The sequence below is a fragment of the Malaclemys terrapin genome, chromosome 3 (genome assembly GCF_027887155.1).
Source record: "Malaclemys terrapin pileata isolate rMalTer1 chromosome 3, rMalTer1.hap1, whole genome shotgun sequence".
Taxonomy (NCBI): Eukaryota; Metazoa; Chordata; order Testudines; family Emydidae; genus Malaclemys; species Malaclemys terrapin.
In genome coordinates this window covers 196,678,290-196,706,182 of record NC_071507.1, presented here as the reverse complement: position 1 = coordinate 196,706,182, position 27,893 = coordinate 196,678,290, and the positions used below count along the sequence as shown (strand labels likewise).

The 27,893-nt window shown below is 51.0% G+C and overlaps 1 protein-coding gene across 1 annotated transcript; it reads right to left on the bottom strand.

Annotated features, from left to right (window-relative positions):
- Positions 1-365: 365 nt before the first annotated feature.
- PAQR8 (progestin and adipoQ receptor family member 8) lies at positions 366-27,664 on the bottom strand. The gene is made up of 2 exons (XM_054024245.1): positions 27,594-27,664; positions 366-6,001 (listed from the first exon to the last, which is right to left on the bottom strand). The coding sequence occupies exon 2, from the start codon at positions 5,948-5,950 to the stop codon at positions 4,889-4,891; it is 1,062 nt and encodes a 353-aa protein (XP_053880220.1). The 5' UTR covers positions 5,951-6,001; positions 27,594-27,664; the 3' UTR covers positions 366-4,888.
- Positions 27,665-27,893: the final 229 nt, after the last annotated feature.

Below are 27,893 nucleotides of genomic sequence, written 5' to 3'. Positions count from 1 at the left end.
TGTGTAGTTGTAGGTGACCAGATGGCTATAGCAAGGAGGAACTATGATCAGGAGTTCTGGCCTTAACTCAGCAAGGCACTTAAGCATGTGCTTAACTTTAAGCATGTGAGTAGTCCCATTGACTGTCAAGAACACTACACTCTCCCATGCTTAACTTTAAGCACATACTTAGGCCCCGCGTTCATAGCTCTGCCACTGATGCACCGTCACAATCTCTCCAGCTAGTTGCAGTTAACCACTTTGTGCTTCATCTGGACAAGAGGGATAATACCTACCTGTTGTGCGGCTTGAAAAGTGCTTTGAGATCTACAGATGAAAGACAAATAAAGCACATTAATTATGATTATTATTATTTATTATCAACTCTTTAAGGCCAAACTTTCTGCTGAACAACTTACAGCCATGACCATCACATTCCCCCTTTTGTTGGTGGAGTTACAGATTTCACGTTGCACCCCTTCGTCTTGCTTTTATAGATTTTATTACTGAGGATTTTGAACAGCTGTCAATACAGTACAAAGTTTTCAGTGGTCTCAACGATACAAAGTTGGGGGACAAACGAGGGATAGTTGGTGCATAATACTCCCACCCCTCCCACACTCCCAAAGAAAAAAATGCAAAACTCACTACTCATGTTTAGTAGGAAGCAATGCTTTTAAAACCCAGCCAGCACGAGATGTAAATACCAAGGCACATGTGTAGCCTGAAGCATGCACCCCTGTTCTGCTACATGAAGCACTCAAAGTAAATTCATGGTTAACTGACCCCCTCTGCCTTCACCCTCAATACCAAGGCAGCTCTCTTGGTAAAAAAATCAACCAGTATGTGTAATCATGAGGCTGCAGATGGTAAAGATGCTGCTTCTAACCTGCTCATTCCCAATGAGCAAGTCTGAAGAGTGAGCAGCGTAATATATGCTGGACCAGATCCTCAGCTGGTGTTAATCAGCATAGTTCCAGTGAGAAACACTGATCCACACCTGTTAAAGACTTGGCCCTTGGTCTCCACCTGAGGGTCATGTCCCCCAAGGAGGTTTGTGACCCTGTTTCCCATGGCCAACCTGCTGAAGCTGACGTACTCAACCTCTTGCGCCCAGGTCATCATCAGATACCCTACGAACCATTGCATCAGTTCTGGCTGAGCTTCTTGTGGGGGGACCCAGACCCGGCGCAAAGGACTCTAGGAGGGAGGAAGACCTGTTGCAAGTGGCCGTGTGGGAGCTGTGGCAGGAGTAACAGGCTGACAGCCGAACATGACGGCATTTACGTCCTCTTAGGACCAACCCTCAGTGAAGTCAAAGGCAAGACTCTTGATGACTTCATTGGGTTTAGAGTAGCACTGTCAGCGGCCTGCTGGTTCCTAGCCAGCCCAGGAGTGCACACATACAAGGTCCGCATGAGCAATCTCCAGCCAGCTGTGTAAGGCACGAGTACAAGACAACTTGGGAAGAGGGAGGGTTTGACAAGACTGGCTCTCTCACTGGGAGACGGCAGGGATGGCACTAACTCCAGTGTTGACGAAGCACCCTGTGTCCTTAGGACGTTATCTGAAAAGCAGCGTTGGTCAGTACTTCCCTGCAAAGTCAGCCCCATCATTCCCCGAGGAGGTCAGTCACTGGTCTCATTTGCAGGGGTCAATGGGGGTAACCGCTCAGACTGAGAGTTAACATGGGAACACTGAAAAAAACAACCGGGGAGGAAAGGTAACAGGAAAAAATAAGTTGCTTTGTGACACCAGTAGGTGGCGATATAGTGTCACAGAAAGCATCAGGCTCAGTCCTTCCATTAAGAGCGATGCACATTCTTGTCCTCTGTGGTTTGCAAACACTTGCACAGAGATGGCATGGGTTGGTGTATCCTCCTCTGTTGGGACACAGTGTGCAGTCTAGTTTAAATCCTTTAGAGGAGCTAACGCTTGGTCTACACAAAGATTTCATACCAGCATAACAAAGTATTTAGGGTAGGGATGTTATAGTTATACTGGTACAACTTCTAATGTAGATGCAGTTATATTGTATAAAGGTGCCTTATACCAGAATACTTTATTCCCTTCCCTATACAGAAACACATTCACACCACTATAATTGCATCCACACTAGAGGGCTTGTACTGCTTTAACCCAATGCAATTACAGTGGTTCAACTTTAGAGTGTAAACAAGGCGAAAGAAGAAAATCCGCTCTGATGGACTCTTCACCAAAACTGACAAGAGACCAACAAGTAATTTTACAAAGGCCCCTGACCAGCTCTCTCATATAAACATCTTTTTATCGTTACCAACCTGGGCTGAATTTGAATCAGGAACGCAGAGTTCACAGCCTCTGTATCCTATTAGCATAATCCCCCTTGAGCCAATCCCCTCCCCCGCACCTCCATAAAGGTATTTAACTTGTCATTAAGGCCAGTAGTTTCAGATTAGGGTGCCCAGATGTAGGCACTTATCTACAGAAAGGCACCTAAATTAGTGGCTTGGTTTTCAAAGAGTCCAGGCATACCGGTAGCTGCCATTGTCTACTGCTCCCCTCCACCAGCGAACCATTTCCCTCCCTGACTGACCCTTACCCTGCAAAAGGGTTTGCTAATATCAAAGCAAAACAGAGCCCTTCTGGGAGTTGTAACACACACGAAAGAGAGTTCAAAAATCCCCCAAACCAGACCAAACACTAAAGCTCAGGCTTGTAGTGACTGACCTTCGGTCACATCTCTAAGCCTCACTTCCAAGGTCAGTTTCAACTCAAGTAATCCAGTTTTGCTTGGATTTGATGGGCCAGATCCTCTGCTGGAGTAAATCAGTGCAGCTCCACTGAAGTCAATGGGGATTTACACCAGGTGATGATCAGACCATTTGGGTGTGAAGATATGGCACAGGACACATGGGTAGTGCAGTGGTATAATCTACTACAAGGGAACTGGGATTTAACACTGGGAGAGGACAGAATGGACAAGTGCTTACCAGTTAGGCCTGTGAGGACTGTACTTAGTCGGAGCCTCCTAGATAGCTGATGTAAGCGCCATTGACTTCAGTGCAGTCATTCCAATTCACACCAGCTGGAGATCCGGCTCATAACCTCCAATCGCCTACTTCCCACTCAAGTAGACAAAGAAGGGACTTATCCAATTGGCGAATTCGTTCTAAGCAACCCAAAACCTTTGTCATTCATTTGGGACGGTAGAAGGGACTGACCCATAACCATCAGATTGAAATATTCAACGGTCTGCTACCCTCATTTCCATATTACAGGAGGGGTATACTACAGTGTCAGGGTTACGCACTGCCCTAGGGCCATATGATCCGCTGACAGCTTGCTCCCGCAGCAGAGGGCAAAGGCCTATTACACCATCCAGTCCATTCCTCTGCCAGGGTGGGATTGTTCCTTATGGTACGTCCACTCCGCTGGCATCAGCAGGAGTCGAATACTCAACAGAAATCTGCAGTGCAAATGGAAGAAGAATTTTGCTCTGAGTACAACAGACATTTGGGGACATCAGGCGGGATCATCGAAGGGAGAACGAGTGTACATTTTGCTTCTCCCCCTCCCCCGTTTTTTCTCCAGTGATTACGTTTTAATCTCTAACGTTATTTAGCATTGATGAAAGGTGGCAGAACTTGAAGACCTCTGTTTACCCTCATAAGTACAACACCGGCTATAGCAAGTGCCAGCTTCCCCAAAATGCCCCATCAAAGAGCACTGCTCCTGGCCGGAAGGAGACTGTCCCTACAATGAAGGGTCTGTTCTCTTTGCTCCACCAGTAACTGAGCTACGAGCGTAAACTCATTTGATGCAGGCCACCAAACAATCACCGGCATCACTGCCGACCTAGGCTGGATTCAAACAACAGATCTACTAGGGAAAGGCTCCATATCCCATTAGCAGCCCCTGAGAGAGTCCGCCTTGTTGTTTTAAATGTTCATGAGCAGCCCTGGTACTGAATTTCTATAAACACCCCTGGTGAAATCTCCCAGTGACAGAAGAGGGAATTTCGCTCACGTCACCACTGGGTCAGGTGTTTCCCGGAAGAAAACCTGGGTCAGAGTCAAAGAGTGAAGCAGAGATGGGCCCGAAGCATGAAGTTGTGATCTGGTCTGGAACATCCCCAAAGTCTCGGGATAGACGGATCTAGAGTTTTGGTCCAGACCCATCTCTACAACAAAGATTTGGCAAAGTTATCCTAAGAACCTGATACAATTTATTTCAGGAGGGAAGAGTTGAGAGAACACGAGTCACAAGAATCCAATTTGGAGATATATAAAGAGCGTGTGCCGCTGTACGTTACATAGCACTGTGCCACCCAGACCTCTGCAGCTACACCCTGAAAATTGAGACTCGTATGGCCCAATCCTGCTCCTGCTGAAATTTTGCTATTGACTTAAATGGGAGCAGGATCAAGCCCACGTATAGCAGAGATGGAAAAGACCTAGTAGGTTATCTTGTCCATGCCCCCTGCTAGTGCAGGACTGATCCACACTGCACAGTCTCCTGTGCTTTGTAAAGTCTTAAATGACTCTAGCCATGTGCTTCCCCTAGGAGACTGCTCTACAGTTTAATGACCCTTAGTTTTTCCTGATATTCAATGTAATATTCCCTGCAGATTTACTAGCGTGGAACAAATTAGAAACCTCCGCCTAATCCAAGCATCCTTGGTTAAATGCCCCAATCTGGCTTAAAAAAACACCCCTGCATTGCAAGAGGCAGCCACTCAAGTAAAAACGCCTTAGACAGAAGGGCTCTCATAGAGCGACTCCAGCCTGCCACCCATCCCTCAGTTATAAATTAGACAAACTGTTATGCAAGCAAACCAATTTGTTATGTCTCTATAAATTATCCTCCGCTGGTTTCCACCGAATCAGTACCAGCCAGTCAGTGTCTGTCTAGTCTTCGCAACGGTCTCTCAGGAGTCTCTTTTAGCCAGCCCCACTTTGATCCTGCACTGCAGGAAGTGAGCCGTGATGGCACTACAGGCCACCAGGCCAAAGAAAGAGGCACAGGACAGGTAGATGGAGAGGGGTCCATGTCTACTCAGGAAAATCTCCTGCCTGATCTTGTAATCCAGGAAGATGGCCTCCAGCTGCGAGAGCGTGCAAAGGGCCAAGAACATGTGGAAGATCTGATGGGCGTGGCCGATTATATCACAGGAGCCCGGGAAATACTTCTCGGGGACTGGGCAGGAGAAGAAATAAGCACTGATTAGAAAGAACAGTATCTGGAAGGTGTGGTACCAGGCAGCCTGCTCCTCGCAGCCCCCCAAGTGGCACATGACCACCCGGTGTGCAACTGGGCTGATGTCCAAGACGAACGCCAGCCCTGCTGGGATCACCTGACACATCTTCCTCATGAGGGGATAGGGGCGCCGGTACCGGTACTTGGCGTAGCAGCAGCCAGCACAAGAGAGCCAGCCGCAGAAGGCAGCCGCGGGGAGGAAGAAGAGCCAGAACTTGTCGTACCAGGCTTGGTCCGCGGTGTAGTAGAAATGGGCCAGGGCGCTGCCGTATTGGTAGACGCTGACCCCGACGTAGTCCACGAAGTAGAAGGTGTAGTGAGACAGCTCCGATTTAGATTGCAGTAGGTGGGCCAAGAGGCTGCAGGTTAGGTAGGTGAGGGAGGACAGCACGAAGAGGAACAAAGGCAAGGATGAGATGTCCAAGGACAGCTCCTCTGCTTCTGCAAAGGCCTTGAACCTCAGCAACACTGCCAAGGCCGCCAGCAGGTGAGTCCAGACGTTGACCACCTCATTGTGCTTCTGGAACAGGCTGAAGAAGTAGTAGCGCCACTCCTGGCCAATGGGGCGGTACCCCGTCTGGATGTACGGCTCCCGGAAGAGCTGGGGCACGTCGGATTCTTCGACAGTGCAGGGCATCTTGGGGAAGCCTTCCTCCAGGAGTCTGGGGAGGCGGCGGAGCTGCTGCCCACTGACGGACAAGGTGCTGATACGTTCCAGGATGGCCGTCATCATGCTCCCCACGGCAGAAGGGAGTCCGCAGACGGGTAAAGCCAATCCCTCGCCCTGCAGTGAGGAGAGAAATGGGAGCAGTGAACAGCAGAATAAAGCCGGAATGGAGCCAGGGAATGTGAATCACACAATCCCAGGGTGTGTGCTGGGCGCAGCTAACAGGAGGCTATCGGCCACGCAAAGGCCTGTGCTCAGTTGGGGTTCTACACAACCTAGCGGGCCAAAACACAGCCTGAAGTAATGCCACAGCTCCGTGGACAGGACTGTCCTGATCCTGGTGGTTCCTACAGCGCCAAGCACACAGGATAACAAATAACAAGCAGCCCCTGGATTCCATCCCGTTGTCATCATCTGAGGGGGAAGCCTAAGATCTGCCATCCCCACTCCACTGTGATTGGAGGAGCCCAGCCGGCTGGTCCCCTCCTAGGAAATAAGCACTCCTGGGACATCTCCCCCATTGCTCTCTCTGCTGTGCGTCCCCCACCCCACCGGAAGGGTGGCAGCAGAAGGGAGTGGGGGAAACACAGGAGATGAGAGACAAAGGGCAGTCGCCCCAAGAGGGCTTCCTCTCCCCTCAGCCCCCTGTAAGGTCTCCCTCCCTCAGCCCAGTCCCTCCTCTCTCCCCATTACCTCCCCCTCTCCCCCACCTGAGGAAAGGGGAAGAGCTTGAGCGTCACCTGCTGCTCTGCTTGCCAGACTGGGGAAGCCAGCAGCGAGAGCAGGGTTACAGAGGCAGCCAATGGGGCACTGCAGCCTCTAGTGGCCAGTGGTGAGAACAGCAGCACTCTCCCCCTCCCTGGGCCAAGCGGCTCAGGGCAGAGGGGTGCTTTGGGTGGGGTTGGATCTGGGAGGTTTTGCCCTAATTATTGGGAGAGTCACTGCACAACAGCAAGCAAGGGCCCGCACCGTGCTTTGAGCTTGCAAAGTGCTAAGGATTTCCCCCGCGGGTGCTCCGATACCATGAAGCACAGCACGAGAGCTGAACAGAACTTGAGTTCCCAAGGCCGGGAGGTCCCAGTCTTAGTGGGCGGCCTCTAGTGGTGCGTCTACACAACTCACTAAGCCTGGGTCTGTGGAAGCCTGCATTCACAGACCGTCTGACTCAGCTCTGTGGCTTCACCTGCCTCCACACTGCAAAATAACAGGGCTTGGACCCAAGTTACAGCAGGACTCGGGCTCTGAGCCATCCCTTAGCAGGATTGCAGGATCTGGGTTCTGAGTGCTTGCTGACCGAGTCAGACTGATTTGGGTGTGGACGGAAGGAGGGATTGGGCTCAAAATTGAGTCAGAGCCCGGGCTTAGTGTGCAGAGTACACATACACTAGGAGCTGCTGTAATAATAAATTAGCGATGCAGGCTGAGCCACTTAACTTCCGAACCAAATGCACACCTCCTCCTGGATGGGGAGCACTGGGCGCCGCCAATGAAATGAACAGGCAGCGAGTTTAAACAAACATAAGGAAGTACTTCTTCACACAACGCACAGTGAACCTGTGGAACTCCTTGCCAGAGGATGTTGTGAACGCCAAAAGTATAACAGGGTTAAAAAAAGAACTAGAGAAGTTCATGGATAGGTCCATCAATGGCTATTAGCCAAGAAGGTCAGGGACGCAACCCCATGCTCTGGGTGTCCCTAAACCTCTGACTACCAGAAGCTGGACAACAGGGGATTGATCACTTGATAATTGCCTGTTCTGTTCATTCCCTCTGAAGCATCTGGCATTCGCTACTGCCGCAGGACAGGATACTGGGCTAGATGAACCATTGGTCTGACCCAGTATGGCCGTTCTTATGTTCTTACATATAACCTGACCCTCACAAGCCCCAGTGGGCTGGCCTTCCTGGCCCCTAGAAACAGCCACCGCTGTCTGGGATTCTTGCACCAGATTGCTCTGTTCCCTGGCAACCACCATTGCTAAGCTCCGAGGCACTGGGGTGGTGTGTGATTGGGAGAGGGTTAGAGCTCCCCCACCACTCGCAAGGCCTGGGAGCTCCAGACACATTTCTGCAGCAGATGGAAACCTGCAGCATGAAATTGTGGGGTCTGTAGCAACCCAAGCAGTACCATCCCCTGCCACGGAGGGCTGCACAGGTAGCACCCTCCTAAGGGGTGGTGGAACAGGCCCACTCCTCCTGCATGCTGGGCAGCAGCACAGTGGACTTCCCTGAAATGCAATGCCATCTGAAGCTCCCTGGGAGGTGATGTAGCTCCACACAGCTCCCATTGCAGAGCTGTACCTTAGCCCTCAGCCTTTTCCCTGCTGTCTGGAGGCGGAGGGCTATACTGCATGGGAAGATCTCCCTGTGAAAACCCTCAAAGCCACTTTCAAAGCTTTCCTTAAAACTCCCCTCTGCAGCAATGCCTATGATGCCCTCAGCGATGGCCAGGCAGCTGGTGTGCTATGACCACTCTCTGTTATACTCAGAATGGTCTTACTAAGTGCATTGCCACAGACGCTGTGCAAACCCATAACAGTGAAGGTCCTTGCCCCCAAAGAGCCACAATCAGCCATCGGGCGTGTGCACCAGGTAACCAGACGATTTTCCCTTTGGTTTGTTGAGTCCACCCGCACATCTCCCATTTTATTCTTAGACACTAAGGGCATGTCTACATTACAATAAAGGACCTGCAGCATGGCTGCAACTTGTCCAAATCAGATGACTCGAGCTCGCAGGACTCAGACTGTGGGACTAAAAATTTCAGTGTAGACATTTGGGCTTTAGGCTCGGGCTGGAGGTTGGGCTCTGACACCCTCCTGCCTCGCGGGATCTCAGAGCCCAGGCTCCAGCCCGAGCCCAGATGTCTACCCTGCAATTTTTAGCCCCATAGCCTGAGCCACGCAAGCCCAAGTTTATTGACCCCAGCTCTGAGCCACAGGTTTTTTATTACAGTGTAGACAGCCCCTAAGCTCTCTGGGGCAGGGACCATTTCTTTGTTATAGGTTTGTACAGTGTCCAGCACAGGGACATCCTCATCCCTAAATTGGGGCCTCTAGGAACACAGGCATTGCCAGACTGGATCAGACCCATGATTCATCTAATCCACTCTCCTGTCTCTGACCCTGGCCAGCATCAGATGCCTCAGAGGAAGGTGTAAAAACCCCACAGTAGGCAGAGGTAGGGTAACCTGCCTCCATGAAGATCTCATCTTAATCCCTTAGAACTTGTTTGAAACCCGGAAGCCCAAGGGTTAATTTCCTTTCCAAAATGCTTTTAGTTTAGCATTTACTATTATAACTCTGGGTACTATTGTTGCCTGTAGATACTAATGTAATACAAACAATAATGACAAGCTTTGGACTCAATCCTGCAAACACCTATCTATGCTTGTACTTTATGCATTTGAGTACTTCCATTGATCTCATTATAGAACTCCTATTCCTCAGATAAAGAGAAGCGTGTGTATCTATGTTTACAGGGTCAGTGCCTATCTCCTCAGCAGACATGCACTCAACAACCACCGTTGTGGAGACGGTTCATATATAAGTAAACACAGAGGAGTGTTTTTTTGGCGGGCATGAACTATTTCAGGGGTGGGCAAACTACGGCCTGGGGGCTGCATCCGGCCCTTCAGACATTTTAATCCGTCCCAGGTCTTGCCCCACTTCGGCGCTCCAGTTGGGGAGCAGAGTCGGGGGCTTGCCCCGCTCCAAGCGGTTCCTGGAAGCAGTGGCATGTCCCCCTCCAGCTCCTACAAGTAGAGGCAGCCAAGGGGCTCTGCATGCTGCCCCCATCCCAAGTGCAACCCACACAGCTCCCATTGGCTGGGAACCATGGCCAATGGGAGCTGCAGGGGCGGTGACTGCGGGTGGGGCAGCATGCAGAGCTGCCTGGCCGCGCCTCTCCATAGGAGCCGGAGGGGGGACATGCCACTGCTTCTGGGAATTGCTTGAGGTAAGTGTCGCCTGGAGCCTGTACCCCTGACCCCCTCCTACACCCCAATCTCCTGTCCCAGCCCTGATCCCCCTCCTGCCATCTGAACCCCTTGGTCCCAGCCCGGAGCACCCTCCTGCACCCCAAACCCTGATCCCCAGCTCCACCTCGGAACCTGCACCCCCAGCTGGAGCTCTTGCCCCCCTCCTGCACCCCAACCTCCTGCCCCAGCCTGGAGCCCCTTCCTGCACAATGAACTCCTAATTTCTGGACCCACCACAGAGCCCACACCCCCAGCCAGAGCCCTCCCACACCCCAACTCCCAATTTCGTGAGCATTCATGGCCCACAATACAATTTCCATACCCAGATGTGGCCCTCGGGCCAAAAAGTTTGCCCACCCCTGAACTATTTTCTCCTTCCTCTGAAGGAGGACACTGGCTATTGCCAGAGACAGGATATAGGGCTTACTGGACCCATTGTATGATCTGGTATGGAAGGGCCTGTTAACTAATGGCTCCACGGATCCTCCCAAAGCTACTTCACTCAAACACAAAGGGAGAGAAGGCCGGGACACGGCAAACACCACAGGAGGAGATCCACATTTGAAGCCAACACTCCTGAACTAAAAAAGTCGTAGAAGAACCAGAAATGAAGGTTCTGAGTCTGATTCTGCAGTGACCCGGCTTTCCCCACTTCCTCCAACAACCTAACCAGTCCGTAAATAGAGATCTGGGTGGAACTTCCTGCTTCCAGCCGGCACTGGTCACCGCCGTTAAGATTGCAAAAGAGTTTCTGGCAGCGCACCCGGTTCTTTTGTTTTCTGAAAATAACGCCTCGTGGGGCTGTCATTGGCCATGTTTGGCAATGGGGAACTTGTCTGGTGAGTCTGACTAAGTCCCCTTCGGTCATTTCAGGAGAGGAAATTTACAAAGTTCTTTTCGGTTTTTGTTTTAAACAGGGCTATGGCAAAAAAACCAACAACCCTGAAGCGTGAAAGTTCTTTTGGACAGTGCCCTCACTAAGGGTTGCTGCCTTGGCAAGGTATTGAAAGAACTGGTTTAGGAGGGCTCGGAAGCGTTCACATGGGAGAGTACTTCTGTATGCTGAAGCCACAACAACTGTGTTGCGCAGTGCTGCTGTTGCAACCGCTGCTGCGCCGTTTCTCCTGGGAACGTGGTGGTCCAGATCCTGGCCTGTGGCTGAGCATTCGGTGCAGCTCCAGAAGGGCAGCGCAAAAGGGTTTGAAGCTCCCTTTGGGTCCCATTCCCCCTCCCTATCCCCCAATCCTGGAGTTATGTGAGTGCTGGGCCATTCCCTGCAGGAAGAAGGAGCAGCGTCAGGGCTGCTCTGTTTTATGCTGGCTGCCCATGCTGCTGTCCTGGCAGCCACAGATCGTCATGGCATAAGGATGCACCAGCCACACCCCCTTTTCTCCAGCCAGGCCCCCCCCCCGTGTCAGCAGCCAGGAAGGGCCAGTTCAGAGGCTGTCACCAGAGGATCCCCCTGCAGAATGAAAACCCTCCAGTGGCTCCATCTACCAGAAGGGCACAAAGAAGCTCTAATAGACTCTCGCTATTCAGACCCCTTCCCTATTTAGCTTTAACCTTCCCTCCTATCCCCAAGGATGACTGACCCGAGCTCAGTTGCATCAGGGAAGGTGCGGAGAGTGGAACCAGACCAGTGCTTCTCCCCCACAGGAAGCAGCAGCTCCCGGCTAGCGCTGCCTGGCACCGAGCTATCAACTCTAGCAAACAGTGAGGAGAAGCAAAGCATCATGGGGAAGGAGGGGCCAGAGGCTAGCGGGGGAATGGGTTGACAATGCTAAGCAGAAGCCACTCGGAGTATTTTGTCTCCTGGTGCCTTGGATACTCATAAAGGGCCTGATCCTAGAAGCTGCTGGGCACCCACAATTCCCACTGACGTTCAGCTCAGCACCTACCAGGAGCTGGTCCAGACTCCTCACACTAGGTCCTGCAAAACTCCCACTACAGCCAGGCTGTCTCGGGCCCTGAGCTGCCTCTCCTTGCACTGCTGTGTCTGACACTCGCTCCTGTGCCGGGGCAGCAAAAGGCCTCGCCTCCGCAACAGAGCTTGAGTTGGGAGTTACGAATGCCTCGGCCTCGTGCTGGCCCTCTGCACAGGGGGGAGTTTCACCAAGGCCGTGCTTGGGCTGCACAAGACTATGTCCTGCAGTTAGGATAACCAGATGTCCCGATTTTATAGGGACAGTCCAGATTTTTGGGGCTTTTTCTTATATAGGCTCTTATGATCCCCCACCCCCTGTCCCGTGTTTTCAAACTTGCTATCTGGTCATTCTATCTGCAGTAGCCCTTGACCCTCCAATGGGCAAGGGCTACTGCAGGGCCTTGCTTCCCTCATTGGCCCACATCCCAAGGCCATAGCAGCAATCACCTTCCCACCTGTCTACTTCAGGAACAATCCCTCCACCAGGTCACACTGGGGTGCAGCTCTGCACGGACCCCAAAGCAGGACTGTGCGGTAAGGGCACGATAAACCTGTAATATCACAAATGTGGCGGAGGTTTTCTGCATGGCATTTATGGGATATCGACTGCTCCCAGCATAGTGTGTTGTTGGTTTCTTGTACTCCCACTTCGAGGCTACTCCAATACAAATAATAATAAAAATAACGCTCTGGAAGGAAAACACGACCACACATCTTGCAGATAGGATGGTCTCTATTGTAATGCAGAGATCCCATTGTCTGGGGTCTCCAGCTGACAATCAAACAGTCCTTGGGTTTTGCACTACGCCCCTGCATGAGCACTGACCCTGTGCTGCACTGTGCACACCAGCTGGTTATACACCCTAACCTTGCACTCCCCACTGGGCTCCCAGTCCCTCTCCTGATATAGCCCTTTTTAATTATTATTGAGCTTTGATGCTGAAAACTCAATTGAAGCATTTCACCCTCTCTCAATGCCCTCCATTCCCACATGCAGGGAGCAGCCAAACACGCTCCTCCCCGCTCCACGGTTCTGGAGCTGTAACACCGCCTCAGGGCTCAGATGACTCTGAATTAGAGCAAGGTGAAGGCCGTTCAAGCCCCAGATTGGATTTCTATCCCAATGGCACTCTCCAAGCTCACAATCCAGCATCGATTGTCCCAGCAAGGTCCAGAGGCGGGGGTCGCCTGCTGGGAATGTCCTGCACCAGGCCCCTGATGTTTAAACCTGGGCACTGGGTGCTGGAACCAGAGCCGGCTCCAGCTTTTTTGCCGCCCCAAGCAGTGAAGAAAAAAAAAAGAAAAGATAAAGCCATGATCGGTGGCACTTCGGCGGCAGCTCTACCGTGCCACTTCATTCTTCAGCGGCAATTCGGCGGCTGGTCCTTTCCTCCGAGGGGACTGAGGGACCCGCCGCCGAATTGCTGACGACGACCTGGACGTGACGCCCCTTTCCATTGGCCGCCCCAAGCACCTGCTTCCTGCGCTGGTGCCTGCAGCCGGCCCTGGCTGGAGCACATCAGCTGGCCTTCGTGGTCAGGGGGAGAGAGGCAGTCACAGCACACAGATCACTGAGGGCCAAGCCACATGGAGGGCAGTTGTGGAGCAACTTCCTGCGACAGCTGTAGCTTCCATGTGCAGGCACTTGGTACTCACCTTTCAGAATATCATCAGCCTCTCTTCTGTGGAATCATTGCTTGGGGGATGCTAACTGGCCCGTCCCAAGGGAGATGGTGTGTAACCAAAGCACCATGCCAACCCTTCCCCATCTCTCCTTTAAGCAAACAGCAGCCAAGAATTCAGCCCTACCGTGGAAAAGTGAAAGCTGGGTGGTAATCGCCAGGCTACCAATGAGCACAGCTCTTACCAGAGAAGGGAGGACGGAATGGGTATCGCTAGCTTGAGTGACAAGACCCAAGGCCCTCGTTAACCCTTTGGAGCCTGCAGACCTGGCTCTACACAATACAGACCTGTTTATCCGAAGGGCTTGGGGCCCAAACCTCCTGGATGGCCCCAGGGGATCACTGCAGCCACCTGCACTGGGGTCAGAGGATGGCACTGGGGCTTTGGTTGAGAGTTTAAGTTAACCAATCCTCAACTGAACGCTGTGGCACTGACATAAGAGGAGTCAGACGGTGGCTAGCACCTAGCTGAGCGGACACTACGCTGGTGGGCGCAATATACAAATCTAGCTAGGCAGATGGATTAGACAGACGCAGGTGTGATGACCCCTTCTCCTGCAAACAGGGCACTCATACACGGCCAAAGCAACATGATCGTGCGGTCCTGAAGCCTGGCTCAGCCTGTGCAGGGCTCCTTGCTCGTTCTGCTCAAAGGCTGGGGGAGACTGTGCAGAGGGGTTTGGAGCAGGTCAGGCCAGCTGGGTACAAGCATGTGCATGTGGACTATACAACCCTGGGTGCCTGGTCACACCCGTTACATCCCCTTGGCACTGCAAGTCACAGAGGACATTCAGCGAGGTCGCTGCAACTTTTGGTAGTATCCAGCCAGCCAGCGTCTGTACTAGACTAGTACTGGCTACAGTTAGTACGGTGTGTGTCAAAGTGTAGGCCATCCAGAATCTAGGTAGGGCCTGCTTTTCAAAAGTGCTGAGCCCTCAAGCTCCCATTGACTTCAAGTGTACCTGCAAACGCTTAGCTGATGATAGAAAACAGACTGACACTCCAAGCAATCATGTAGCTAACAGTCTGGAAAGCGCTAATGTTTAAAGGGATAAACCACGGCTAGACATTTTTACAATAATATCCTGGCATTAAAGAAAAAAATCACAAGAAACACACCTGAAACCTGGATAAACAACCCTAAGTTAAGAAACTCCTAGGTGGCTTATTTTAAACAGAGCCCGTGTGAGCAGGAACAAGTTGGCAATTTCCAGCAGTCATGTGGTGAACAAAGCAACAAGCAATTAATGTTACAGAGAAAAGAAATCCAAGGTCAGCACTGGCTGTTTCCCTTTCACAGAGCTTCTATTCTCTCCCTTTCGCGGGGGTGTAGCCTCAGCTGAAAGCTGCATTCATTTGTAGGGCGTCTATTTCAGAATCTGTCCTCACCCCGCTCTTTGGGGGATTCAATTATTTTGCCTGTTCCCAAACAACATCAACTAAGTGTCATTTGTTTGGGATCTGAGAAAAGGGAAAGACTGAGGGGACCACAGCCAAGTTGTGTCATTACAAGCCCAGTAAAAATGTGCAAATTCAAGGAGAATGATCCTTTCCCCTCTTTTATTAATGCCACAAAACAGGTTTAAAAGAGTTAGCAAACCCAAACTGTTTCTAGACCTTTACTTTTGGTCTAAGTCTAGAGGGGAGGTTTGAATGAGGAAAGTCCGATGCTATGTGACAATTCTCTATTTCACCATCACTTTGGCCTCAGAACTGAGAAACAGAGATTGTACTGATCTGGTATGTTTACTTGCAGTATGCTATTCAGTCACTAGATGTCTTTGTGTGGTTCCTGGTAAACAAGGGTGACAAAGCTGGAACTGGAGCTGCATGGAATTCTGTTTGTATCTGTATTTGCAATTGTTTTCTTTAATAAATGTCTCTTGTTTAAGAAAGACCGTGATTCTCTATAACATGACAATAACAATGGTGAATGATCTCCCCCTAGCAACCGCCCAAGTCATTACTATTACTATTTATGCAGTGCTAAAAGCATGCTTGCCACTTATGGCAAGGTTCTAGTGCCATCGGCTACGAGATTTTGTTGACTTGCCTGCCGGCTCTTGTGAGGACAGATGGGATGGCCCTTCAGCAAAATCATTAGAGATTGTTGACATTTTTTTAAATACAAAGTTTTTGGGTTGAAAAAGGGCCATTTTTAAAAATCAAAATATTTTTGCAAAAACTATTGATGTTAGCTAATTGTTTGTGACATTTTCTGAAGCATTTTTCATAGGCATCTTTATCAAACATCATTATGGAAACTTTTCATTTACAAAACAAGGTTTTCGGTAACAATTTCAATTCACAAAAATGTTGCCAAAAGTTTGTTAAAAATGCAAAGTGGGCCCATTTTGAAGCCTACACACAAAACAACTTAGGAATTTGTCATAAAAGTTTTCTCCCTGACTAGCTCCAGAATTCCTTCTCCCCAAAGAAACTCTGCCTTCTGTCTTGCCATCCCTCCTGTTCGATGTGTATGTGAAGCCACTAAGGGGGGCTGCAAAAACGAAGGGGCACAGTTTTATTAGCTGACACTCAGCTCTATGTCTCCTTTGAAATAAAGCTAGGTTCTGCTGGCTCATTACCTTCCCACTATCCAGCTGAGACTGGGAGCTGAGGGGGAGTGATCAAACCTGCACAAGATATGCCTAGTGCTTGGTGGCAGTGTGTAGAAGAACAGAAGTTGAAGGGTTATGTTTAGCAGTCGTCATGACGGATAATGGCCTCCGTCCCTGTTGGAGCCATGACTGCCCAGATAGCAGTGGGGGCCACTGCTTCCTTTCATTCCTACTATCTGTAACTGGCCAGAAGTTGTGACCATCCCTCTCTAATGTGGGCCACGCCACAGCTACACACCTGGCTGTCATTTCCAGGCTCATCAAGTATAATGTTCTTGAATTGAGATGACCGTGGTAGTCTCCCTAGGGCCTCAGCGGATGCTGAATGCAGCTGCTTAATGGCTCAGTGAGGCAGGTCACAAGGGGTATGTCTATACTGCCATGTAAACCCGCGCTTGAGCCCAGGCTCAAAGCTCAACCCCCTTATGTCCACACTGCAATTGCGCTTACCCAGTCCCGGGATCCTGCAGGGCTGGAGGGTCCGAGCTCAGGTCAAGCTGGGAAACAGGGTCTGAGCCCTATTGCTTTGCAGTGTAGCTTCAGCCATGCTTGACTCAGGTCCCAGGAGTCATCCGCAAGTATCCCACAATTCCATGGGACAACTTCCTTAGTCCTTTCTATCCCAACAATCTGCAATCCACTCTATTGAAAACGGAAGCTCCCGCCCCTTGGCAAAGGGCAGCAGCTCAGGTCGGCGTTAACCCATTCTCTTCTGACCACTGATCTGCAAGCACACTATCAGAGAGCCTCCTGAATTTGCAAAGGAATGTGAACTTGTAACATGTAGTGCAGTCAGTAAAGTTTTCCCACAGCACACCACGGTCTAGAGCGGCAACATGGAGGGGAGGAGCGCTGTGGTCTCTGGGATGTGGTTACTTTGACTCGGGTCCTACAGTGCAGATGCCAGAGCCCTAGGTTTGAGCACAGGTTAGAAAATCTGTAATGAAGGGTTTAAATACAATGTAGATGCTCAAGCCCAGGGTTCCCAACACAGGTTAACTGACTCCAGTCCCACTAACCCTGGGCTTACACTGCAGTGTAGACATACCCTAGGAGCACATAGCTCTGGTGACTGAATCTCTGCACTGGTTTCCACTTGCAGTTCAAGGTGTTGGCCGTCTTTGGCTTCTCTGCGACAGTGATTAGAAAGAAACTGCCCCTTCTCAGCAGTGAAGACCAGTTGGGGGAGACCTGCTGTCAATTCCTTGAGCTAGACACTCCCCGACAATGACGGGGCTCTCTCAAGTAAGGAGCCCCCCGCATCTCACCTGAAAGGCACCCACTAGGAACTAGACTGAGAGCACCACCTCCCACCAAACGGCCACCAGATGATCATGTCTTTGGGTATCGACTGAGCTGAGCTTGAAAGGATGTAGTGAGAGATGCACTCACCATGGACTTGATCCAGAGTCCACTGAACCAGGAGTCTTTCCACTCACTGCTCTGCATTTCTAATCAGGCCCACTGCCCATTTGCACTCCCCAGTCAAATCGCCTTAGAACAAACTCACTCTTCTACAATCGTAGAAGTAACTTGGTCTAGAATCAAATAGCCGGGGGAGGAGGGGGAATAATGGAACTTATTTTGAAATGAGCAGCCTAGCACGACTGTAAATATTTCCCAGCCCTAACCCACGTGACCATTGGGAACTACTATTGCCCTTGGCTGCGAAACAGAGAGAACATCACATACTTGCTGTTAGTAGCTCCCTGCACTCTCAGTCATCACTTCCTTTTCCTGTGGTGCATAAACCTGTCACCTCCACATTTCCTACCAACTGCTACAGCTTGACGGTGCTGAGTGCTGTGCGTTCAGATAACTAAGGGACAGATTCTGATCTCAGCTACACCTGTGCAAATCCAGACTTCACTTGAATTATTCTGGATTTACACTCACGTAGCTGAGATCAGAATCGGTCTCTGTGTTTGCACTGTCCCCGTAGTAACATAGAAGAGGGCAGATTCAATGAATTTACACCAGGGATGAATTTCACCCAAGGTCTAATAGGTGGTAGTAAAGAACGCAGTGATATTTTGATTAGGGGGGAGGGATAGCTCAGTGGTTTGAGCATTGGCCTGCTAAACCCAGGGTTAGGAATCTGGGGCAAAAATCTGTCTGGGGATTGGCCCTGCTTTGAGCAGGGGGTTGGACTAGAACCTCCTGAGGTCCCTTCCAACCCTGCTATTCTATGATCTAGGCTCCAGTTGTCAGACATGCTGAGCATCCACACCTCTCACAGACAGGAACTGCAGGAGGGCAGCATTTCTGTAAAATCAGATCCCAGCTGTCTCACGCTGTGCATCCAAAAATCAAAGCACCAACATTAGAGGGCACAATTGGAATACGTTTCTTAACTTCTCCGTGTCTCGGTTTGTGAATCTATAAAATGGGGCTAATAATACCTACCAGCTTTACTGGCACATCCTTGTGTGTGTGCTTTGAAATCCTTGGACAGAAGGTGCTGAAAGTGCAGTTACTACATCATATATTAAATAGATAGGTTTTATTTCTACACAAAGGGGCAATCCGGGATCCACTGAAGTCAGTGGGAGCTTTGCCACTGATTTCAATGGGGCCAGGATTTCACCCAAACTCCATCTGATTTCTATCAGTCAAAGGACACATTCAAAGCACTCACCCAAGTGAGGGACTGAATGGGTCAGGACATTAGAATTGGGCTGTAGAACCTTTTACCTCTAGGTCACTCCTTCAAACCCAGACTAGGCAGAAACCAAAAGCTATTCTGACCTGCTGGTTACTTGGTTCTCCATAGTGAGTTGCATCTGAAGAAGTGAGGTTCTTACCCACGAAAGCTTATGCTCCCAATACTTCTGTTAGTCTTAAAGGTGCCACAGGACCCTCTGTTGCTTTTTACAGATTCAGACTAACACGGCTACCCCTCTGATAGTGAGTTGGTGGATCCAATCTGGTTTCCACTAGATGGCAACCACCTCCACCACTGGTTCTCTCAGATGAGAGGGGAAGGATGTAAATAGGCACATTTCATAAGCCCTAAAACTCACTTGGGCCAAAATGCTCTAATGTGGGGGCTGTTTGGCACCCATATTAAAGTAGTTGGGTTTCCAGAGTTTGCTGGCCCCACAAATCCTACCAAAGTCAACAGGAGCTGCAGGTGCTTAGCAGCTCTGAAAATCAGGCTGCTTTTACTTAGGGGCCTAAATGATGGATTCAGATGCCTAATCGTGGGCACCCATGTTGGAACATTTTGGCCTGGAGGTTTCAAAAGGAAAGACGTGTTAACTAGGTGCAAAGCTCCTCAAATCTGACTTTATATCATCTCCGGCTATAGCATCTGTAGCACAATGCACTCAGCCTGAAGTGTGTGGAACTGGGATGGGTACTACAGAATCTTATGGCAACTCCCACGTCCTGTGCATCCACTTAGATTTGCTGCTTAAGCGGCATGGCTGCTGTTCTGTGTTCAGCCTCTGGGCTGTGAACTCAAACAGTACATAGGCACGAGGTGGAAGTGTCTAAATCAGGCCTACACAACATGCGGCCCGTGTGGGCTCACTGTGCGGCCCGCGGGGGTTGAGTAGGTGGGCTCACTGTGCGGCCCACGGGAGGGTGAGTAGGCAAGCGGCGGGTGAAGGAGGGGGCGGAGTAGGCGAGCGGGCGGGGAGTAAGTAGGCAAGCCGGGGGAGGGGGGCTGAGGAGGCGAACGGCGAATCGGTGGCTGACCTGTTCTATTGATCTGGTCTGGCTCCCATCCCCTCTCCCAGGGCCAGTTCCAGGCACCAGCAAAACAAGCAGGTGCTTGGGGCGGCACATTTCTAGGGGTGGCATTCTGGCGCCGGCCATTATAGGCACCGACTCCGGGGCATGGGGAAAAAGTACTCCAGGGCATAGGGAAAAAGTGCCCCCGCCGCCCCAGCTCGCCTCCGCCTGCTCCCCTGAGCGTGCCGCTGCCACTCCGCTTCTCCCCCCACCCTCCCAGGCTTGCTGTGCGCAAAACCGCTGTTTCAAGCAGCAAGGCTGGGAGGGAGAGAGGGAGAAGAAGCCGAGCGGCAGGCACTCGGGGGAGGCGGCGGTGGTGGAGCGGAGGTGAGCTGGAGCGGGGAGCGGTTCTTCTACCCCCCCCTTACTTCCTGTGCCCCCCGACCCTAGCTCGCGGAGCGGCAGCACACCCAGGGGAGCAGGCAAAACGGAGGTGAGCTAGGGCGGGAGGTCGCGGGGGGCCCGCAGGAAGCAATGGGGGAGGGGGAAATGTGGCACGCCGGGGAAGGAGGCGGGGCTGGGGATTTGGGGAAGGGGTTCAGAAGGGGTGGAGTTGGGGCCGGGTGAGGGGAGAGTGGCATGAAAAAAGGGGGGGGGGGGCGGCCAAAAAATTTTTTGCTCGGGGAGGCAAAAATCCTAGAGCCGGCCCTCCTAGGGTTGCAGCTGTCTGGAGGTGCCTGCCTTCCACGCCTTCCTCATTCACACCTCATTCATTCAACAGGGCAATTGATTACAAAGTGGGAGGAAGATCTTATTCTACTTCTAGCTAAAAGACATTTTCTTTTACCTTAATTATACTACCTTAGGGGCCCGCTATAACAAATTACCGAGGTTCAATACTGCTGTTTCGGTGGGGTGGCGCTGGGAAAGGAGGGTTTGTTTCCGTGGGGCAGGTGGCGCGGGGGGGTGGGGGTGGGAATGTTTTGGCAGCGTGGGGGGTTGTTTCCGTGGGGCGGGTGGCACTGGGGGGGGGGTGTTGTGTTTCAGGGGGAATGGGGGGGGAGTTGGTGGCGCTTGGGGTGTTTCAGCCCTCAGCTGTTTTCTTTGGAGTAATATTCCCTCGCCGCTTTACAAGTTGTGCAGGCCTGGTCTAAATCCTGAAAACATAGCTCAGTGAGACAGAACAGTACAGGGAGGCTATTTCACAGGGCAGAGCTGCAGAGGAGAAGGCTCTTGCACCAATAGCGATGAGAGTGTGTGAAGTGAAGAGGTGGTGGAGGGAGCAGGAAGTGATGGAGAGAGAGAAGGTGCAAGAGAAAAGACTGGAGCAAGTCTGCAGAGGGCTACAGAAAAAAAGAAAATGGGCCTAATTCTGCCGTCAGACACACAAATGTACAGCTCCAAAGGGAGCTGAATACAGGGAGCTGAAGGCAGGATTTGTCCCCATAAGTATTGGGAATTGGCGTCTCACAATTTACAGAGATTAGCCATCAAAAATGACCAGAGCTGGAGTCACCATTTAAATCCCAGGACAGTCACCGGAATGTCAGGTCTCGCTGTTTTCTGGCCTGGAGGCAAGCTCAGCTAGCAGCCAGCTCAGCTGTGCTGAGCCATGTACTTCTCAACACCAACACTGCATTGTCGGTCAGTTGTGTTGTCTCCAGCGGATGAGAGTTGTGCATCGGGTACAACAAACCGAGTACTAGGGCCTTGGATGAGGGTGAGTTATGACAAAACTGTGCAAGGGCATCGCCAGACAAAAACATCAATGATCCTGGAGCTCCAACATAGGGAAAGGCAGTTTGCAAAGTCCTGCCAAGGTGAGATGTGCTGGAGAATTCTTCATGGGTTTTTTTGGTGCCTGGGGGACAAGAGCGGCTAAGTAGACTGAACTCATTCATGGCTGTGAGCCAGGAACTGAGGTCTAATCCTGGCTGCTGACTCTGCCCTCTGTGCCCTGGGGAAAGCCACTATGTCACACAGTTTTAACCCTGGATATCTTAAGTTAGACACCTAAATACGTGGCCTGATTTGCAGAGCTCCCAGAGCAACTCCTAACTTGCTCAGCACCTCTGAAATGCAGGCTATGGATTTAGGTGTCTCACTTTAGGCATCTAAAATTGAAAATTTTGGCCAGAATCTTTCTGTCACAAGACAATATCGCTCATTTGTACAGTAGGGACCGTAGTCCTAACCAAATTCCAAATGAAGTCACTTTCTGCCTTCCCAAATTGCAGTTTCAATATAGGATATAGGATCCTTCTTCACCTCTTGTCCGAAATCATTGTGCAGTGTTACTACGTACCCCAGAGGTGGCTGCATTTCAGAGCGGATGCACATGTATAGCCTGGAAAGTAGTTTGCAAGAGGTCATCACCACTGCCCTTATCCCCTGGACAATGCCATGCACCTTCAGCATCAGCCAGTGGTTGGGCTGGGCATACCGTGGAAATGAAGCAGACCAAAGTCCGTTATGGATATACATTCCACCAGGTGTAAGCAAAATTAGAGTGCAGACTCAGCATTGTTAACGGTTGCTATGGCGGAGGTGAGTCATGGGAATCGGTAACAACGAGCGTGAACAGTCACAGATATGCTTGAGCAACCACAGCTAGGAACTACCTTCCTAGGCCTGGGAGTTATAAGAACATTTTAGAAGGCAACTCTTGACTCTTTGGATACGCTCCATCTGTCCATTTCCTCACTGTAGATCCAAGGCCTGTTGACCAGGTAATCCTCTTCCTGAATCAGTACAGGACCAATACCCCAGTACGGGGTTAGGGGGTGCTATGCTGCTGGAGGGGTATTGTGGAGGGGTTTGCTACTGTAGATGCAGAATCAGGAATCAGTCTAGCAAACCCTTTCTCACACAGATAGATCCATTGACTTTGTGGAGATGACTCATGTGAGCAAGGCCTAGCCACACAAGAGTTTGCCAGATCAGGCCCTCAGAGAGATCATTTGATGAGCGCTAAGAAAGTGCTCTTAGTTCTGCTACCCAGACCGGGGGTAGGGCGGGGTTACAAGTGTGCTGCACTGCGTGAACTGTGCTCCCAACTGCATTACATTTAAATTCTGGGTGGGATTTTTGTGATCAGGTGACCAACTGCAGCATGCCAAACAAACAAAACAAAACAAAACTGTGAGACCATTGTGAAAAGCAACAGAGCGGTTGCCAAGAAAATCTCCCACAGCACATCCTGCTGGACTGATTAGTTTTGCTATAAACATGTCACCCCCACAAAGACAAATGCACAGAAATACTTTTAAGGCTATGAATTCTGGTGCCACAGTCACTAGAAAAAAATGTACACACATCATGCTCATCGTCAGCCACGCCTGTAAGCAGAGAATGTGACACCAGTGAGTAAGATTTCCAACCCTCCAGGATTACCCTGGACTCTCCAGGAATTAAAGACTAATTTTTAATTAAAGATTATGTGATGTGATGAAACCTCCAGGAATACATCCAACCAAAATTGGCAAACCAACCAGTGAGATGTTCTCAGTCCTACCCTAATTGCCTAGAGCTGTGGATATTTTCCACATCAGGTCTCATTTACATACTAGTACCTCCATCTCCCACCCTCCTCCAATCTAGCAAAGGAGCCCCTTCCCATTTAGCAACATGAAAAGGACAAAGTGATCACAACGCCGACACCTGTTTGTGACACTACCCCCAAGAGTCACAACCCCAGGCAAAGAAGCCCTGGCTTAGAAACTCTTCACAGGAACTTATAACTCGTGGGGAATTTATTGCACAATCATGAACACTATCATTAAAGGGCCAGTAAAGGTTGCTGGGAGAGGGTTCCTGACACAGCTATAACTAAACCTTGTAAATTATTCAGAAACATCAAGTTGTGCACATAGCTGCTTGTGCAACCACATGATCTCATTGTTACCCTCATCCTCCCTCATTTTACCCCCTCTGTTGTTTGTTCTGTTCACTTGCTGCACAATGTTGCAATCAGACTGTAAACTCTTCAAGATAGGGCCTATATATCTGTGTCTGCAGAGCACCTAACGCAAAGGGGCCCTGATCCCGATCGAAGCCATTGGGCACAGCCTCAGTGGAAATATTAAATAATAATAAATGATGCATAGGATATTTTTAGAATCTGAACCTTCTTGCAACCACGTGGGGTTGGTGGGAAACACCCTTAGCAGCAAACAGGAGTAAATAAAGAATGTTTTGGTGGTTTGGCTTGATTTTTCTCTGTGTTTCTAGGAATTGTTAGACAACATCTGGATAAATTCACACTGTCCCTTAAAGCTAAAGCAGGAGCACAACCTCTTTATATAATCCACTGTTATGTTTCTCTCCCATATACAAAGAGGTAACCATATACTTTCAGCCTGAATGATTTTTTTATAGGGAAACAATCAAACAAGAAGGAACAAGAGTGATGTCTCCATGAGAAGGCACAGCATGCGTGCCATTTCTGTAACATGCTGCATGGAACAGCAGCTGCCCTCTAGGCTGACAGCCTTGTTAGAAAGGAAAAAGGGAGTACACAGAAAACAAATAATACTAGCTACAGAGCAATCAACACCACATTTACCTTGTATTGTGTTTTTCATAATTGTACAGTACTGGTAAGCGGCCTTTTTTTCAAACCCAGCAACCATGTTTTCATGACTAATGATACTTTGTGTGCTAGAGCTCTTTTTCAGCAAAGTACTTCACAAAGGTTGGTGAGGGTTACTGCCTCCGTTTACAGATGGGTAAACTAAGGCACAGAGAGATTAAGTGAGCGGCCCAAGTTACTTTATGAGATGGTGGCAGAGATAGGAATAGATCTTAAATCTCCTGCTGACAATCCGTTAGATCAGCAATACGAATCACAGAAGCGAAGAATGCAGGAGGGTTTGTCAGATTGTCATGTAACTCAAACACATGGCTAGCCCTCGGACCCTTCCCTGCTGTCCTCCCTCCCCCGCAGCCTCAGCTCACCGTGCCGCCAGCGCTGTGGGTGGCGGGGCTGCGAGCTCCTGCCGGTCAGCGCGGCGGCGTGGCTGGCTCCGGCCGGGCAGTGCGGCTGCCAGGCCTGCTGATCTGAATGGCATGGTAAGGGAGCAGGGAGCTGGGGGTTGGATAAGGGGCAGGAGGTCCTGGGGGGCAGTTAGGGGACAGGGAGCAGGGGGTGGTTGGATGGGGCGGAGGCAGCCAGGGGATGGGGAACAGGGGGGGTTGGATAGGCATGGGAGTCCCGGGGGGGTCTGTCAGGGGGCGGGGGTGTGGATAGGGGCGGGACAGTCAGGGGACAGGGAGCAGGGTGGGTTGGATGGGGGTGAGGTCCGGGGGGGGTGGTTAGGGGCGGAGGATTCTGGGAGGGGGCGGTCAGGGAACAAGGAGCAGGGGGTGTTGGATGGGTCAGGAGTTCTGAGGGGGGCAGTCAGGGGGTGGGAAGTGGGAGGGGGCAGGGGCTAGGCTGTTTGGGGAGGCACAGCCTTCCCTACCTGGCCCTCCATACAGTTTCAGAACCCCGATGTGGCCCTCAGGCAAAAAAGTTTGCCCACCCTGTTTTAAATCTTAATCAGTCAAGGTAGAAATGCAAGCTGTGGTTCTCAAACTGTGGTTTGTAAACTCAGGCTATGTTTTCACTGCAGAGTTAAATCTAGTTATCTATCCTCAAGTTAACTTCTCTTGAGTGAGCCTAACTAAAGTGGTCTCTGGAACCCTCTCCGGACAAAACATACTCAGTGCCAAGCGGCAGGGAGAAGTGGTTTGCAGAATGAAATCAATGATGAACCACTCATAAAATCCAAGAAATCAGAGATGGCAGAGGCCTCTTAGTTCACATACCAGGTGCCCTACAGCATGTTTATATACTACATGCAACTGAGTATACGTGTGTAAAAATTAATACACATGGGGCTGAGATTTCACCTTCAGTCCCATTGGAGTGAGCCCCAAAGGAGTTACTGTGTGTTGACTCCTGTGTGACTGAGAACGGAATTCGGCCATGAGATTTTAAGCAGTGCTTAAGGTGAGGGGAGGGCAGGGGACACAGACCCAGGAAAAAAAAATTGAGCAGAGTTGCTGATAGACCCCCTACACCCACTTCTTCCAAACCACTGTAAGTACTGGTTACAGAAGTTTAAATTATAAAGTACAAAGGCAGAGAAAGTGGCCAAAGGAAAAAGAACAGGAGTACTTGTGGCACCTTAGAGACTAACAAATTTATTAGAGCATAAGCTTTCGTGGGCTACAGCCCACTTCTTCGGTAGCCCACGAAAGCTTATGCTCTAATAAATTTGTTAGTCTCTAAGGTGCCACAAGTACTCCTGTTCTTTTTGCAGATACAGACTAACACGGCTGCTACTCTGAAACCTGTCAAAGGAAAAAGCAAATTTGGGCTCACTTTCCCTTAAGGGCAGGATACTTCTTTTCCAAATACACCTCTACCTCGATATAACGCTGTCCTCGGGAGCCAAAAAATCTTACCGGGTTATAGGTGAAACCACATTATATCGAACTTGCTTTGATCCATCGGAATGCGCAGCCCCCCCCCCCCGAGCACTGCTTTACCGCGTTATATCCGAATTCGCGTTATATCGGGTCCCGGGTAGAGGTGTACTAGTGAAATATACAAGCAACAAAGGACCTGATCCAAAGGTCATTGAAATCAATGGAAAGACTCACATTGTTCGACTTCAGTGAGCCTTGAATCAGGCCCACAGCTAATACACACCTTGCAACTGTGTGTGATGTAAAACAACACATCCCAGAAAAGATACAAACAGAATAGTGCATCCTGAGAAAGGCAGATCAGAAATATGACCAGCTGATGTACTAATAGTGAGCCAATCCTCAGGTCCTTACTCAGCTGTTAATCAAGAGTTTTGCTTGAGCAAGTGTAACCCACACATCTCCTGGGTGTGGTGTTCTGTCCCATCTATTGGCACCAAGACCACGTAAAGAGAGAGAGATAAAATGAGTCTGCTCTACAGCCTTAGCTAACAGCCAGCTGACTTTTAGCTCATGCACTAAGCTCCAGAGGTCTCAGGTTCGATGACGACCGGGGTCTGTCGGTGTTACACAAGGGTAACTGGTTTTGGCCCAGGGATCTGAAAGCCTCCCAGGCTTATGCCCTAGCCACTGGGCCATCCTTCCTTTCATACCACCAGGATCAACACCGTGTGGAGCGTAGTACAGGCACAGCTATCTCTGTGGGTGTGCAAAAGGTGCCCAATTGAAAAGATGTCCATCTCTGGGGCGGACAGAGGTACCTATCTATCCTTTGGGCATACCAGGGGTGTTCAATCTAGGTGCTCAGCTGAGTGGGGGTGGAGCACAGTGGTATCTATCTATGTTGGTGTAGAAGGGGAGCTCATATCTGCGCCCTAATTGGGGGGGGGGGAGACAGTGGTGCTGTCTGTGTGCTACTCTGGGGGTGCCCATCTCTGGGGGACACACACAATGGGTGCCCATCTCTTTCTGTGCCAGGGGTGCCCATCTCTAGAGGGGGCCACACAGGGGGGGCATCTCTTTCTGTGCGGGAGTGCCCATCTTGGAGAGGGTACAGGGGGGTGCCCATCTCTTTCTGTGCCATGGGGGGCCCATCTCTAGAGGGGGCCACACGGGGGGTGCCCATCTATATCTGTGCAGGGGTGCCCATCTCTGGGGGGAGGCACGGGGGTGCCCATCTATTTCTGTGCTGGGGGGATGCCCATCTCTGGGGAGGGGTGCACGGAGGGTGCCATCTATTTCTGTGCGGGGGTGCCCGCTCTGGGTGCCCCACGGGACCTCCCAGACTGGGCGGTGCTGCTGCCCCGCGCGCCGCGCGCCCGGCCCGGGATCGGTGTCGCTGCAGACTCACCGCGCCTCCAGCAGCAGCCGCTCCCTGCGAGCCCGGAGCGCGGCAGCCACGGCCCTGGGGTGCCCGGGATGGAGCCGCCGGCCGGCCGGGCTGCGCATCTCCCGCCGGGGCCGCCTGCAGGCGGGCGGGGCCGGGGGCTGACGGGGAGCCCTGCCCCGCGCATGCCCTGCCCACAGCGGCCGCCTACTGCGCCCGCCTCCCTCGGCAGCTTCGCTCGGCGCCTGGCCGGGCCGGGACCCGGCATTACAGCGGGGGGGCACCCGCATGGCCCCGAACGCCCCCCCCAGTGTTCCCCCGCCT